Consider the following 16,806-nt stretch of genomic DNA (forward strand, 5'->3'; position numbering starts at 1 on the left):
TATAGGTTTCAGACGATATACAAATGCAATTTAGACACATATACACACGAAATGTACAAAAAACACAGGATGACAGTTAATTTTTACACTTCTTGATACCATAATTTTTAGCCGTCCCTAATTTAGCAGTGAGAGGGGAAGAAGTTAGTCAACAACACCCACCACAAACTCTTGGGCTGCTCTTTTACCAACGATAGTGAGATTGACCGTAATTTTATAACGCCCACACGGCGATCATGTTCCGTGTGACGGGGATTCGAACCCGCGATCATCAGAATGTGAGTCGAGCGCCCCAGCCACTAGGCCACTTGTTACAGAAAAGGTCACAAGTAGGCAACACATGAACTTTCTTTGTTGTTTATTGCAAAGTTGTACAATAAGTTATGTGTGCTGTATGTACCATAGGGATCGAACTTTAAATATTTAGTATTTTAAGCTCTGAGGTTAACCACTATGCCGCCACTATGCAGGAAATACAATTTATTTTTTGAAGTTCACCAATCCAACACAGTGCGTTGGAAACATACGTTTTATATATATTAACATACTATTCTTATGCCTTCCGGTAGGTATTGACACACACACACAATCACAGAGACATACATAAAAGTTCGTCATGAATGCCCCCCAGTGGCACAGCGGTATGTCTGCGGACTTACAACGCTAGAATCCGGGTTTCGATAACCGTGGTGGACAGAGCACAGATAGCCCATTGTGTAGCTTTGTGCTTAATTACCAACAAACAATCGTCGTAAATACTGGAAAGTAAACGCCATACCATTTGTATGTTCCGGGAGTAGGCCTAGCATCTTCGTTATTATTCGTCGTGAAACCTCATAACACGTACTTTTCCTCTGATCGTTTATCAAATTTCGGCAGACTGCAGAATTTGGGCTGTTAGATGCATTATAGTTACATTGACTAGGCTTAGCCAGAGACTGAGTTAAAACTCTACAATGTATTAGCAATAATGTGATAGCAATTAGCAAACAGCCTACAAGACTGCATATCACTGTTTCATCTAATTTTTTTTTCAATCCATGTGAGGAATGAATTTTTTCATGCGCACCAGTATCAAGGCAATGCTCTACCAGTATTTTTTAGGGGTGATGGTGGTATTTTTAGACCATCGACCCTATTGGATCATTAGGCCGCTTTTCAATGATACTAGTTGATTATTTGGGCTTTAGGCCTACAGACTGCCAGGGTCATTAAGGCCGTCAACGTGTTGAGACTCCTCACCATTACTGAGGACGTGAGCAGCTGGAGTAATTAAGTGCGCGACACTTGATTGTTCGTTGTGCGGCCACGCAGCTCAGAGGGAACACTGCTGCATATGACAGATTACTATATTGGTTCTCTATCAAATTTGGATATTTGATTTCATGTAATTAAGTTCTACATTGTCAAATCATGATGTTCCCTTCGCACTTTTTGCGAATTTGCAAACACTTGAACAACCATATTGACTGAACATTATGATTTTTATACATGTCGAATTAAAACAGGATTAAGCTAATATTCAATAAAGAGTTGTATTGTCTGTTGTTGATATGTTTGATGCACGTATCATTCTTCTAATTTTCTGTGTAGGACTAGAAACATCTTTATAATATTTGGAAGACGACCGGAGTTTCTTAGCAGAATTACTTGATCAACCAACAGTATCTTTACAAGACGAAGCTGCCTACGAAGATCAAGTCAATTCTACCACTGAGGAGCTGTCAAGCAGACCAAACTAGACTGTACAACTTAGCCAGAGCCAGTTGCTCCATTGCCAAAGTGACAAGGAAGAATTTGTGTTCAAAATGTTTAGAAGTTGTAGAGGAACAAGGATAATCGCCGAGTGAAGGCAGACTTCCGAAACTCACACAACTGAAAGAATACAAGGAAGAATTTGTGTTCAAAATGTTTAGAAGTTGTAGAGGAACAAGGATAATCGCCGAGTGAAGGCAGACTTCCGAAACTCACACAACTGAAAGAATACAAGGAAGAATTTGTGTTCAAAATGTTTAGAAGTTGTAGAGGAACAAGGATGATCGCCGAGTGAAGGCAGACTTCCGAAATTCACATAACTGAAATAATACAAGGAATGCAGTCTTACCCACTGTTCTGAAGAATATATGAAAATCTCCAATCACGTGGAGCATTTCTGTAGAGTAGATCAGGACATGCTATGTAATGGCAAGACTTGTCAAGCAGGTAGAGATACTTAGCCAGGATATAAATCCACCTTATTGCCATAACATAAAGAATAAACTATTGATATAAGCTCTTCTCTGTGAGGCTTCATGTCAACGTGAAGAAACAACAGAATCTTCGCAAAAGGAAACTCTAGGGATCAAAAGCAGGTGATGAACTTGGAAGGAAGAGCATGGCCATGAGGGCTGCTGTGCAGAACCTTAAGTACACTACAGACGTTGTACTAACCAATTATTCTGGAATGTCTTGATTTGTTCCATCTCAAAAAACAAACTTTGTTTGTCAAAATATATCACTTCATATGTTCATGCGGTATTGATTTTTTCATCTATTAGTTGTAAGTACTGTCATACATCATGTCTTCATCTATTAGATGTAAGTACTGTCATAAATCATGTCTTCATCTATTAGATGTAAGTACTGTCATACATCATGTCTTCATCTGTTAGATGTAAGTACTGTCATACATCATGTCTTCATCTATTAGATGTAAGTACTGTCATACATCATGTCTTTATCTGTTAGGTGTAAGTACTGTCATACATCACGTCTTCATCTATTAGATGTAAGTACTGTCATACATCATGTCTTTATCTGTTAGGTGTAAGTACTGTCATACATCATGTCTTCATCTATTAGATATAAGTACTGTCATACATCATGTCTTCATCTATTAGGTGTAAGTACTGTCATACATCATGTATTCATCTATTAAGATGAAGACATGATGTGTGACAGTACTTACATCGATGAAGACATGATGTATGACAGTACTTACATCTAATTATTAGATGTAAGTACTGACATACATCATGTCTTCATCTGTTAGGTGTAAGTACTGTCATACATCATGTATTCATCTATTAGATGTAAGTACTGTCATACATCATGTCTTCATCTGTTAGGTGTAAGTACTGTCATACATCATGTATTCATCTATTAGATGTAAGTACTGTCATACATCATGTCTTCATCTATTTTATCGTAGAAGAAAACCAGATGTGGTTCAGTTAATTAAATTTCAATTTGGAATTGAATTAAATGAACTCACTTTGATGAAACTATTTAATTAAATTATTAATATTGTTACATTAATCATAAAAGAGGTGCAGATCAATTGAACTAAGAAAAATCGATGAAGTTTACTCTTTATGAAAATGAATGTATTATGTATTATTCGTTCAATTAAAGTTGTGTGTTCAGAATTTCCACATAAAACAATTTCTGTTTGTCAACCACAAGACAAACGTTCTTCAGTTAATTGATAAATAATCAATTAACTATTATTTTTACAATTATGTTAACTTTGGCGTGAAACTTTAATCACTTGAATTAAATTAAATTAATTAAACTTATTAAATTAATGAACTGTTAAGTAAAATGAGCCCACGTCTAATGAAACAAAGCCGTGCCATGCAGACAGTGCATATATTTATCACGTTAATACGCTTGAGATCCTACTGTTTAGTTGGCCAAACTCTGTTTATTTACGGCTCTGGTCTTTATTCATTCGAAACGTTTTAATTAGCGACACCTTTTGTTTCTCGTAGAAATCAATATAAATAATTTATTTATAAATATGTATTTTATTTCAAAGCAGGACCGAGCGTAGCCTAGTGGTTAACGTACCGAAGTGTGAATTCGGAGATCTATAGTTCACATTACTCTGCCGCAGAATCGTGCTCAGAGATCTATAGCTCACATTACTCTGCCGAAAAATCGTGCTCAGAGATTTATAGTCCACATTCCGCTGTCGAAAAATCGTGCTCAGAGATCTATAGTTCACATTCCGCTGCCGAAAAATCGTGCTCAGAGATCTATAGTTCACATTCCGCTGTCGAAAAATCTGGCTCAGAGATCTATAGTTCACATTCCTCTGCCGAAAAATCGTGCTCAGACATCTATAGTTCACATTCCGCTGCCGAAAAATCGTGCTCAGAGATCTATAGTTCACATTCCTCTGCCGAAAAAATCTGGCTCAGAGATCTATAGTTCACATTCCTCTGCCGAAAAATCGTGCTCAGAGATCTATAGTTCACATTACTCTGCCGGCAAATCGTGCTCAGAAATCTATAGTTCACATTCCGCTGCTGGAAAATCGTGCTGTCCACTCTGGTGCCTTGGGTGTGTTATAAAAGTGACGGTCTGATCCTGCTATTTGGTTGGAAGGAGCCGAAAATTTCGTGGTAGGAGCTATTGATTAACTGCATTCCCCCCCCCACCCTAATCACCGAGCTCAAAATTACGGACAGCTAGTACAGATAGCCCCGGAGTAGCTTTGCGCGAATATCCAAAACGAACATTTAAATAATTTTAAATGGCAGCTGCAGTTTGTAAGCATATATAAATATATATATATATATACTTTGTGATTTCCGTCACTATGGTCACAAAAGAACAGAAAAGTATACATACTTGGTGGAATCAACATCTTCTAAAGCAGACAGGCTACTAGCTCGAATTCGTAGGTCGCCCTCTTCTCCGAGCTACAGTAAAAGAAATCTCCGATCACAAATTTACATAAATATAAAATACACGAGTCGTATATAGATACTTAAAATATAAATATTTACTGTACAGTGTCTAAAGGTTATTTGGTAAAAACACAAGCAGCATGAAAGCATATTTAAAATAATTTAAACCTTTTTGTTTTATAAAATTGTTTCCATGTGTAGTATTTGAAATCAAGCACAAAGCTACACAATGGGCTATCTGTGCTCTGCCCACCATGGGTATCGAAACCCATGTGTGTAGTAAAAATAGAAATACTATACTAATTTGTAATTGAGCGTTTCAAGTTGTTCTACTGCAAAATTGTGTATATATTATTTGTTTGTGTCTACCCAGGGGCGCCTAACTTTGTTTAAAAGTGTGTTTGCGTGTGTGTGTGGGGTGGGGGGGGGGGTGGAAGGGTAAGACCCTTATGTGTGTACTGTAATAACAGCAAGTTATATCATTAAGCTACTTCAAGTCCGATTTGTGAATATTTTTACCCGGAATCTGAAAGGCTATTTTCTGATCAGAAGAGAGTGTAATGTACCTATTAAGAACTTTAAAGGTCTTTAAAATATGTACGACCTGACACGACAACAGTCTTAGAAGATAAATGGCCGAGATGACAGAAAAGTAGTATATTTCACATGTTTGAGAAAGTAATGGTTAAGAAGTTTTACCACTTCAACCACGTTTCATAAAACTGACAATTTTTAACCAGTACAGTCAGAAATAAATTATGAAACATTTGAAATATGACTTTTATTCAGACAGCTGTTAAGATTTGGATGTTAAGCACATAGTTACACAATGGGCTATCCATGCTGTGCCAATCTCGGGTATCAAAACCCAGTTTTTAGCGTTATAAGTTTTCAAACGTACCGCAGAGCAAATGGATGCAAAATATTTCTTTGTTTGTTGCTAAACTAAATAATGGGCTACCTGTGTTGTGCCCATTGCGGGTATCAAAACCCGATTTTTAGTGCGATAAGCCTTTTCGAGGATTTGTGATTGTCTCTGTATAACGATTGCTTGCCCCAAGCCTGTAGCAGGCATCTAACATTTAAAATGTTTTATTTTATGTAAACAATATAGTATAAATTTTTACCATCTTAAATATCGTACACAAGAAAATTTTTTTTAAACTTGATTTAACAAAATTTTTATATAATTTTTAATCCCTGCTTGGATTCACGTCACATATATCAAACTTACAGCTTACAAAAATGACCGTAACAATTTTTTCACATTTGTTTGCATCGTACCCATACCTTATTCAATAAAAGTAATCTCCTTGTAAAGCTACGCCATAATCAGCCATCCGCATTTTAATCGCTCTTATAATAACAATGGCTCATTTGTGGTAACTCCGTATGATGTAGCCATACGGTATGTCTGCGGACTTACAACGCAGAGCACAGATAGCCCATTGTGTGGCTTTGTGCTTAATTACAAAGAAACAAACCTTATGATGTACAGTATTACACCTTGGGACGAAGGCGTTTTCTTGTGATATATAGTATTACACTCTCGGATGAAGGCTTGTTTCGAGCCACGTGACTTTTTTCTGTGATATGTAGCATCATACATGGATCAGCAGTGTATTAGTGCAAAAACAATCAGAAAAAAAAAATTAAATAACAAATTATTTTTTCAAAAGTACAAAAGACTTTAATTAAATGAAATGTAAGAGGCTTGACTGTAGACATGCAGCCTTTATTACCCCGATTCAGTAGCCAACAGATAGCGCTTAAAATACAGATTTTATAAAATCATCCAATCTTTTTTTATATATAAAAACTAACAACTGGTTAAGTTACAAAAAATAATACCTCGTGTGCCAAATATTATCAAAAGTAATTCTAAAAATGAAATATTATGCTTCCAAAATAAAATATTTCGATTCTCAATTTTAATACCATGGTGGTCCCTTGTTGTTAAAATATAACACTTTCGAGTTTTATTAACCTAAACAATGTTTCATAATCATTTCATTCAGAAACTTTTAGCATAACTTGCATGCGATTAAAGACAATATTTCTGTTGTTAGTATTGGTTTGCTTTTTTGTTGAATTTCGCGCACAGCTATTCATGGGCTATCTGCGCTAGCCGACCATAATTTTGAAGTGATAGACTAGAGGGAAAGCAGTTAGTGAACTATAAACACGGCTGAAAGAGCTAGCATGTTCAGCAACAGAATTAGAACTCGCAGAGTGCAAATCGATCGCCCTAACCACCAGGCCTTCTCTTGTTACTGACCTATAGATCTGGTTCGTATGTAACTGTATCTAGTACTTCAAAATTACGTAAAAATCACCTCAAAAATGCATAAAAATAGCTTATAAAACATTAAAACGGCTTAATTTGCTGCTATTGGTTATAGTTCCAGGTTCGTACATAGAGCAATGTACGAACCTGTACCATTCATTAATTCGTGAATGGTAGCATTCACGAATTAAAAAAAATTAACCAGAATTAGAGGCTAAAAAATCTTAACTGGAAAATAAGCTAAGTAAATTTCCAGTCGTTTCTGGTGTGGAATTCATGAATATTAGTATATACCTAAACAATTATAAATAATATGCCGATTAATATTCAATAGTGTGTAGATTGGAAAATAATAAAAAGATAAATAGTCGTCAAATCTCCCAAAAGGTGATGAATGGTGTGATATCCTTACACCAAAAAGTTATCAAAACAGACACAATAGAACCTGCAATAAAAAAAACGGCCAAACTAGCGTAGGAGAACTAACTTTAACATAGAGTTAAACATGTGGGTGTTAAGGTTGAAAACATGATTGATGGTTTATCAAAAAAATCTGATATAAACCTGAGCTAGTATTTTGAAACACAGTCTCCAACCTTGTATTAAATATACCAGTATTAAGGGTAAAACATGCTTGATGGTTTATCAAAAAAATCTGATATAAACCTGAGCTAGTATTTTGAAACACAGTCTCCAACCTTGTATTAAATATACCAGTATTAAGGGTAAAACATGCTTGATGGTTTATCAAAAGAATCTGATATAAATCATATTTCGAAACAAAATCTTCAACCTTATGTTGAACATACCAGTGTGAAGGGTAAAAATATACCTGATGACTTATCATAGCTGAAGACTTTTTATATACAGGTAGGTGAAGTTTGTCATATTGTCTGTTAAAATACTAAAATCGTGAATTCTAGCTCTATATAACCTAGAAACTCATCGTTTTAAACAACAGATGGAACCACGTTGATCATATAAGCAAGTTAATTTATAATTATTTTTTGTTTAGAATTAAGCACAAAGCTACACAATGGGCTATCTGTGCTCTGCCCACCGGATTTTAGCGTTGTAAGTCCGCAGACATACCGCTGTGCCACTGGAAGGACTAATGATTATTGGTATAATGCTCACTTAAAATATTTATTTAAGTTTCAATATTTGATTTTAGATCAATTTTCAGTTCTAAAGACTGAAATTCAATCTGATTTTCCTCTTTGAAATTTTCACTCACTAGAATAAATATGTACCTTGTATTTTAAATAGTTCAATGGTTCTTTATAAGGCAAGCTTGGTACATCACATGAGTAACCAAGGTAATGTTAGTATCTTTATTTTTTACACACTGAAATGTTTGTCGCACTCTGAAGAAAGAACAATTTATTTATTCATTTTTCTAACGTCTGTATTGTTGTAACATTTTAGGTGTCAAACAGTACCTGCTATTTAGAACATGATAAAACATAAAGTTGTTGTTCACATACATCTACTTGAGAACTATCTGCCCTTGCCATCCCTAATTTTGAAGTAATAGTCTTGAGTGGAGGCAGTTAGTCAACACTGCCAACTTTTGGGCTACTCTTTACCAACGAATAATGTGATTGATCATCACATTAGAACACCACCACAGCTGAGTTCGATTCGGTGACCTTCAGCTTACGAGTTGAGTGCTGTTAACATGAAGTAGCAATATTTTTACCCCCCCCCCCTTGGGTCTTTAAAAAAAATTCTCTCCTTATATGTAGGAGAAATTTATTTAATCAGGAAAAAAAACGCCTATAAAAATCATTAGTCTGCAATACAAATTAAACTTAGGGTGTCAAACTAATACAAGCTACTTGATCATTAAATAATTTTAATTAATAATTGTATATACTAGAGAAGATTCGTTCACGGTGCATTTCAGAAAAGGAAAATATTGACTACAGATTTTGTGGTTCCAACTTTAATGTTCTAACTTTTACAAAATGCTTGGAATAACATTGGGTGAAAGATATGAAACACATTAACTTATTTTTTCATGGAATGTCATAAAGCAAAATCCTTGTTACTGACAACCCCACTGCCAGATCAGTGTTTAAATAATAATAATAATAGTTTAACACTAGATGATTTACTCACTTATCCTAAGTAAGGAAGCTATCAAAACAAATGTCACAGTCAACAAATAGGTAAAATAATCATCACACAACCAGTTCTTTTATTAGCAAATGTTATTCATTTAATATGATACAGTGTTTCTGTAAAAATAATCTTCTCTCTGCAATATTGCATACCCGAAATGATGGAACAAAAGCATTACCTTTTTTTCCATGGAAAACAAATCTGGCTGTACCAAATAAGCAATGAAATACAGGAGACAAGAACCTTGTCATTGGCTCGACAAAATAATGGATTAAGTTGATTATGTATTTTTTAACTTCAGAACAACATATGCAAGTCAGATTTAACGATCTCCTAACCAAAGGCCTTTTAGTGTGTCAGTTACATGTTTCATGCCACTCTCCATTTTACATATTTTAATATGTACACAGCATTTGCAAAAAAATAAATAACTGATTACCATTCTTAAAGGTAATAGATTTTCTTAAATATCGTGAAAGATATGAGACTTATTTATTTGTTAATTTATTTTCTTTACCAAAACAAGAATATCAGTGAAGAAAAGATGTCACATGTTATCCAAACACCTCAAATATTTCAGGTTATTATTGGTAATTGAAGGAGGACCAGATGTCTCCAAACCAAGCAAAGATATGAGGTGTTAATATCAAAACCAATAATTGTTTCATAAAAAAATATATATTATAAAAATACATTAAAATATGGACAACGTATGCACATTTGGATGATTCATGTAAACTACATTGTTAGAAAAATTAACTTTAAATTATTTCATTAAAGGAAATACTGACCAACAATGTGTCAATATTTTTGATTTGTCAATTATTTGCTCAATAGTAAATAATTTGGTTTGTTGAAATCACGATCAAGTATAGATTACTGGACATACTTCGTAAATGCAGTTTGTGACTCAGTGAAGCGTGAGAATAATCGTCTGATGCTCGATTTGATTTTTTTAGAATTATTCATGAGATTGTGTGAGCCTATACTCAATCTTTTCAATAACTAAAGTCGAATTTCAGCTAATAAATTTTGTTTAGGAAATTGAAAAAAACAACAACAACTTTTGAAAATATAAAATATAATAGATTCCTTCCTGACACTAATCTTCACTACCAGAATCGAAAAATGATCATAAATCGGGACAAACAGTGCCTAATTTACCAAATGTTTGATGCAAGTTTAATTGTACTTAATCAAACAATTCTTAACCAAAAAAAAAAAACAACATCCAGGAATTATCAACTGATATTTAGTTCGAACATAGTTGGTGCATAATCGTATGAGAAAGTCCGACTTAATTACAGCAATAAATTTAAAGATGGCCTGTTCGAAAGATAGATATTATTGTAATCTTGTCCACAAGTCACCAAAACCTTGTCGAATAAAACTTTAAAAACGTTGTTACCAGACAAACAAGTACAAAGTAGAAAATACCCCCTTGGTACAATGTTGTTTAGAGGGGACAATAAAAGATTATTCACGATTATTGGCACAAACAACAAGAGAAACCAATAGGGTTCTTCCACGTGAATTAATTGTACGTTTTTAGCATATTATTTATTCTTTTATATTTTATATGTTTTTTAATTCACAAATAAATATTTTACTGACGTTTCTAATTCTTCACGTCTCGGTAACAAATAACTTTACTCAATTTGCTGATGGTTATATGATGTTTTTTACTTGTATTGTCATTCGCCCTAATGTCTCTGGACTTCAATTTATTAAGGAATAGTAAAAAGTATATAGACAGGATACTTGAAAAGTGTAATTGTGATTGTTAATGATATCTGTACGTGACTAAACATGAAAAAATCGTATCTTAATATATATATATATATATATGTGTGTAATAGTGTTATTGTAATTTTTGACAAATATATAAATACCAAATCACGTATATTAGAAACACCATTTGTGTTTTATAAAATAACCTTGTCTATTTAAAGTTATGCAACGTATATCGTATTGTTAAATAAAGATTGTTACGGTAATAAATATTTTTTTCTGATGTTAGAAAAACACGTAGATTTAAGAAGTCTTGATATAAAATAATAAAAGCCCTATAACCCGAGCACTTTCTAAAGGTGGACTTTTCTTTTTTGGGGGCAAACTGGGAATGCTCAAAATACCCAAACTGCTGTTGGCGGGAAAATACCTTCCATTGTTTGGTTAGTTGGTGTGAGGTGTTTTTTTTGTGTGTGTACCGAACAGAGATGCAAACCCTCAATATAATACTAAACGATATTGAATGTAATTTATAATGTTTGTAGCTGAAAGGGAAAAATGAATACAGATCATAAACTCAGTATTATTGATAATGATCTCGCTTCAAGCAACATAGTTACTTGAAATAATCGTTAACAGAAAAATTTGTTTGTTTTGTTGTTAAGCACAAAGCTACACAATGGGCTATCTGTGTTGCGCCCACCACGAGTTTTAGCGTTATAAGCCTGCCTGCAGACTTACCGCTGAGCCACTGGGGGAAGGGATGTGTGTGGTTCAACAGAAAAGAATTATAAATATCATTTTTCTGATCATCCGATTTATCATCAATAGTATGTGAGCTATCATCTCTTGAATGTTTTGTTACTTTTTTTTCATTCTTGTTTCAATTTTACAAACAGGTAGAAGTGAACAAAGTACACGTGGAAAAACGTGTAGTTGAAATGCCCTTATTCAGACTTGTATTTTGAAATATTTATTGGGCTTGTTAGTAACGATGTGTTTGAAATGTTTACCGTCTTAGTGGGATGACGATACTTTATTGTCACTCAGTTTTTAGTGGATAGGGAAAAGTACACTTGTAACTAGGATTTCTCCCTTTTATGCAATCAAAGAAAAAAAAGTCATCGAGTTGAAAAGGATCAAAACGATGACCCAATCGAAAAAAATTGACGAGTCATTGCATTACGCATATTTAATTGCTAAAATAATTAGCAAATAAACTTAATTGACTCCCTTCCAAACAAATGTTTAACATCTGTGATTACTTAATTAACTGTATATTAGAATAAGTTTGTAATTAAGCACAAAGCTACACAATGGGCAATCCGTGATCTGCCCACCACGGGTATCGAAACCCGGATTCTAGCGTTGTAAGTCCGCAGACGTACCGCTGTGCCACTAGGGGAAGAAAATTTCGAAAACTCCATTTTTTCTGTTTCGATGCTTGTCTATTATCCGTTAAGCAGAAAGCTGCATAACGAGTTACCTACACGTGCTCACTGCGGGGATCGAACCTTGATTTTTAGCGTTGTAAGCCATTAAACTCGTCGCTGAACCAGGCAACATAAATAATTTCCACACACAAGACAATGGCGTATGAGAATGGAAGAATTAATGACTTCATAATTATTTTCAAAAAGAGCCAGATGAATCCTACCTAGTCATTAGCGGGCCGGGCTTTAGATTGAAGGGTCCAAGGTTCGAGAGGGCTGAACACACCTCGCACTTTCAGCTGTAGGTATATTGAAAAATTGACCAATTACCAGGTTAAAAGAGTCGGTCAAAGTCTGGACTCGCAGATGATGCTGTCTGATTGACCTCCTTCTGGTCAGTAGATCAAAATTATACCTGAACCCTACTGGTTTCTGATCTGACCGTTCAGGTTGGAAACTCCAACTAGGCCTTCAAGAACCGTGGTAACATAGAAATGTGATTGGACGTACAACATACAAATTACTGAAGAACAATAGTTGTTGAAATAAACTCATAGTTCTCTACCACCCCACACCCGCTGTACGAGAAATACATTTTTTTATTGTATGAATAAGAACCGATATATATATATATATACAAGGAAACAAATACATTTTACTGAAGGAAGTGATTAATAAAAATGAAACAATACAAAAATGACTTAAAAACTCTTTATTTATTGCTGTTAGCTTAAAATAAATAAATATAACCGCAAATACAAATATTATTGTGAAAATAATAAAATATTACTTTATGAAAAATATGTTATTAATAAATTTAAAACTACATTAAATGTTACATAATTTAACATATAGAGGGAGTTTAAAATATATATAAAGCTTTAAGGTCAGAAAACGCGGGAATTTTTCGAGAAAGCTTTATTGTAGAAGCTGAAGAGTATCTTGGATGATATGAAACCGGTATTTTTATGCTTTTGTGGATTATTTATTTCTTTTAAATTAGCAGTTTTTCAAAATATTTTTAAAGTCATTTTTATATATTTATTTATTTAAACTTCATTCACCTAAAGTAGCCAAAAAAAAATTAACAAGAAAGAAGCGAGAACTGTCTTACATTTATGGATTTTATCCTGCGAGTTTCTCCTTTTGGTAATGCAGAAATACAAACACCGCATATAACAAGAAGGTTGAATGCTGCCGAACCAACAATAGTCCCTGGGCCTAAATCTCCTGGCTTGAAACTAGAATAGAGAAATATTAGACTCATAATAACCTGCATTAATGTATGTACGTGTAGAATAGGATAAATAAATACCAATAAATAATTGTTTGTGTGTTAGATTTGTTGATGTTATTTTGTTGCTTTTTTTACCGCAAACCTGTACTATAAGTTATTAGCGTTGTGTCTACAGCGAACAATCGAAGCCCAAATTATTGATTAAAAACTCTTCCGAAGATTATTAATCCTTTATTTACTTGATCATGCGTAAACACTTATACTTTATACACTTACTTTAACATTCCATATTATTCACACACCTACATTAATGTACCCTATTCTTCACACGTCCACATTAATATTCTATTTTCTTCACACACCTACCTTAATGTTCCCTATTCTTCACACGCCCACGTTAACACTCCATATTCTTCACACATCTACATTAACATTCCTATTCTTCACACACCTACATTAATATTCCCTATTATTCACACACCTACATTAATGTTCCCTATTCTTCACACACCTACATTAATGTTCCCTATTCTTCACACGCCCACATTAATATTCTATTTTCTTCACACACCTACCTTAATGTTCCCTATTCTTCACACGCCCACATTAACACTCCATATTCTTCACACATCTACATTAACATTCCTATTCTTCACACACCTACATTAATATTCCCTATTATTCACACACCTACATTAATGTTCCCTATTCTTCACACGCCTACATTAATGTTCCCTATTCTTCACACGCCTACATTAATGTTCCCTATTCTTCACACGCCCACATTAATAATCTATATTCTTCACACACCTACATTAATGTTCCCTATTCTTCACATACCTACATTAATGTTCACTATTCTTCACACGCCCACATTATTAATCTATATTCTTCACACACCTACATTAATGTTCCCTATTCTTCACACACCTACATTAATGTTCCATATTCTTCACACACCTACATTAATGTTCCATATTCTTCACACACCTACATTAACACTCCATATTCTTCACACATCTACATTAACATTCCCTATTCTTCACACGCCTACATTAATATTCTATTTTCTTCACACACCTACATTAATGTTCCCTATTCTTCACACGCCCACATTAATATTCTATTTTCTTCACACACCTACATTAACATTGCATATTATTCACACGCCTACATTAATGTTCCCTATTCTTCACACGCCAACATTAATGTTCCCTATCCATACATATAATCTACAGTTTGCCATTCTCACAGCTGTAGTATTGTACTCCTTTGTTCAGGGCCTCACGTTATTTGTGTGTGTATATGTTTCCCTCCAAAACGATTTTATAAACTATATTTTTTAAATTATTACTTATTTATGATACTTTGTTAATTAACACTATAATAGTAACAATGCCTCGAGACTTGGAGATTACATTTACAGGAATATTATCATTTCGAATAATGCCGCGTATCTGTGTGCAAGATAAGTGTTTGTGTTTTTTTCTTGATTGGTGGAATAACTTAAAGAACATAACTTTGAATAATCAACCCCTAGTGGAGCTACAAGCTATTAATAAGATTCGTTAAGTTCTGTTAGGAACAATTTATCTTAAAAAGCTTTAAAATTACAGAAAACTTATTTTAGAAATAAGTTAAAACCAGAACTCAAATAATTTCAGAACGAACTTATATATTAATAAAGCCAATCTGACTGACTCGAGAACATGAAATTTTGGGCAATGCTTAATGTTGACAATTATGTTAAAAACAGACTTTGTTCGAGTTCAGTTTCGTAGAATAGCGTAGTAGTGTTATTTTTTCTTTACAAAATTGTGCCGCTGTAAATCAAAATGGCCAAATATAGAGGCTACTTTTTTACATCTGTGGAAGATCTTTATGCTACGAGTCGGGCCAGATGGTTAGGGCGCTCGACTCGCAATCTGCGGGTCGCGGGTTCGAATCCCCGTCACACCAAACATGATTGTCCTTTCAGCCGTGGGGGCGTTATAATGTGACGGTCAATCGCTCTATTCGTTGGTAAAAGAGTAGCCCAACAGTTGGCGGTGGGTGGTGATGACTAGCTGCCTTCCCTCTATTCTTACACTGCTAAATTTGGGACGGCTAGCGCAGATAGCCCTCGTGTAGCTTTGCGCGAAATTCAAAAACAAACGGAGCCCCCAGTGGGACGGTGGTATGTCTGCGGACTTACAACACTAGAAACCGGGTTTCGATACCCGTGGTGGGCAGAGCACAGATAGCCCTTGTGTAGCTTTGCGCGAAATTCATAACAAACGGAGCCCCCAGTGGGACGGTGGTATGTCTGCGGACTTACAACACTAGAAACCGGGTTTCGATACCCGTGGTGGGCAGAGCGCAGATAGCCCTTGTGTAGCTTTGTGCCTAATTAAAAGCAAACAAACTATGCTACGAGGCTAAGTTGAATTAATTAATGACAAACAACAAACTAATGATTTTGTTAATTACCTAAACAATTAACTCACCCATTTCCTACAATCTGTATCAGGGAAAGGAGAATTTCCGGAGCGCTTGATCCTAACGCCATCAAGGTCAAGTTCGCTACTGTGTCGTTCCATATTGGCACTTCTATCACCTCTGGCTGAGTTTCGGAAGACAGAGTAATCTTCCTCGTCTTGCTGGTGATCTTTTCGATTGCACACATAAAAATATCAGCGATGATGGCCACTCCGAGGAAGAAGTAGATTAGACCCAAAAGATAAAAAATAACGCGCATTTCACGTGTCCACGTGTCTTCGTTGAAAATGGGTAACAGCAACCCCTTGTTACAGTAGGTGAAGTTGTCTTGCATCATTCTGTCGTATGAACTCGAGATTCGATTCGGGTTTTAGGTTCAGTTTATCTCCTTTAAGTAGAACAGCAAAAACCAATAAGAAAAATAAGAGACATAACTATTACTTGACAATAACAACAGAATGAACCCAACTATTACTTGACAATAACAACAGTATGAACCCAACTATTACTTGACAATAACAACAGAATGATCCCAACTATTACTTGACAATAACAACAGAATGATCCCAACTATTACTTGACAATAACAACAGAATGATCCCAACTATTACTTGACAATAACAGCAGTATGAACCCAACTAGTACTTGACAATAACAACAGAATGATCCCAACTATTACTTGACAATAACAACAAAATGAACCCAACTAGTACTTGACAATAACAACAGAATGATCCCAACTATTACTTGACAATAACAACAAAATGAACCCAACTAGTACTTGAAAATAACAACAGAATGATCCCAACTATTACTTGACAATAACAACAAAATGAA

At 34.6% G+C, this 16,806-nt stretch overlaps 1 protein-coding gene across 1 annotated transcript in view; it reads right to left on the reverse strand.

The window, feature by feature from the left end:
• Positions 1 to 16,806, reverse strand: part of LOC106457498 — a 42,390-nt gene that overhangs the window by 7,357 nt on the left and 18,227 nt on the right. The window contains exon 6 of the mRNA XM_013916923.2: positions 4,618 to 4,688. Coding sequence (XP_013772377.1) covers positions 4,618 to 4,688 — 71 coding nt within the window. The remainder of the gene's footprint in view (positions 1 to 4,617; positions 4,689 to 16,806) is intronic.

This window comes from Limulus polyphemus, unplaced genomic scaffold (assembly GCF_000517525.1).
Source record: "Limulus polyphemus unplaced genomic scaffold, Limulus_polyphemus-2.1.2 Scaffold338, whole genome shotgun sequence".
Lineage (NCBI taxonomy): Eukaryota > Metazoa > Arthropoda > Merostomata > Xiphosura > Limulidae > Limulus > Limulus polyphemus.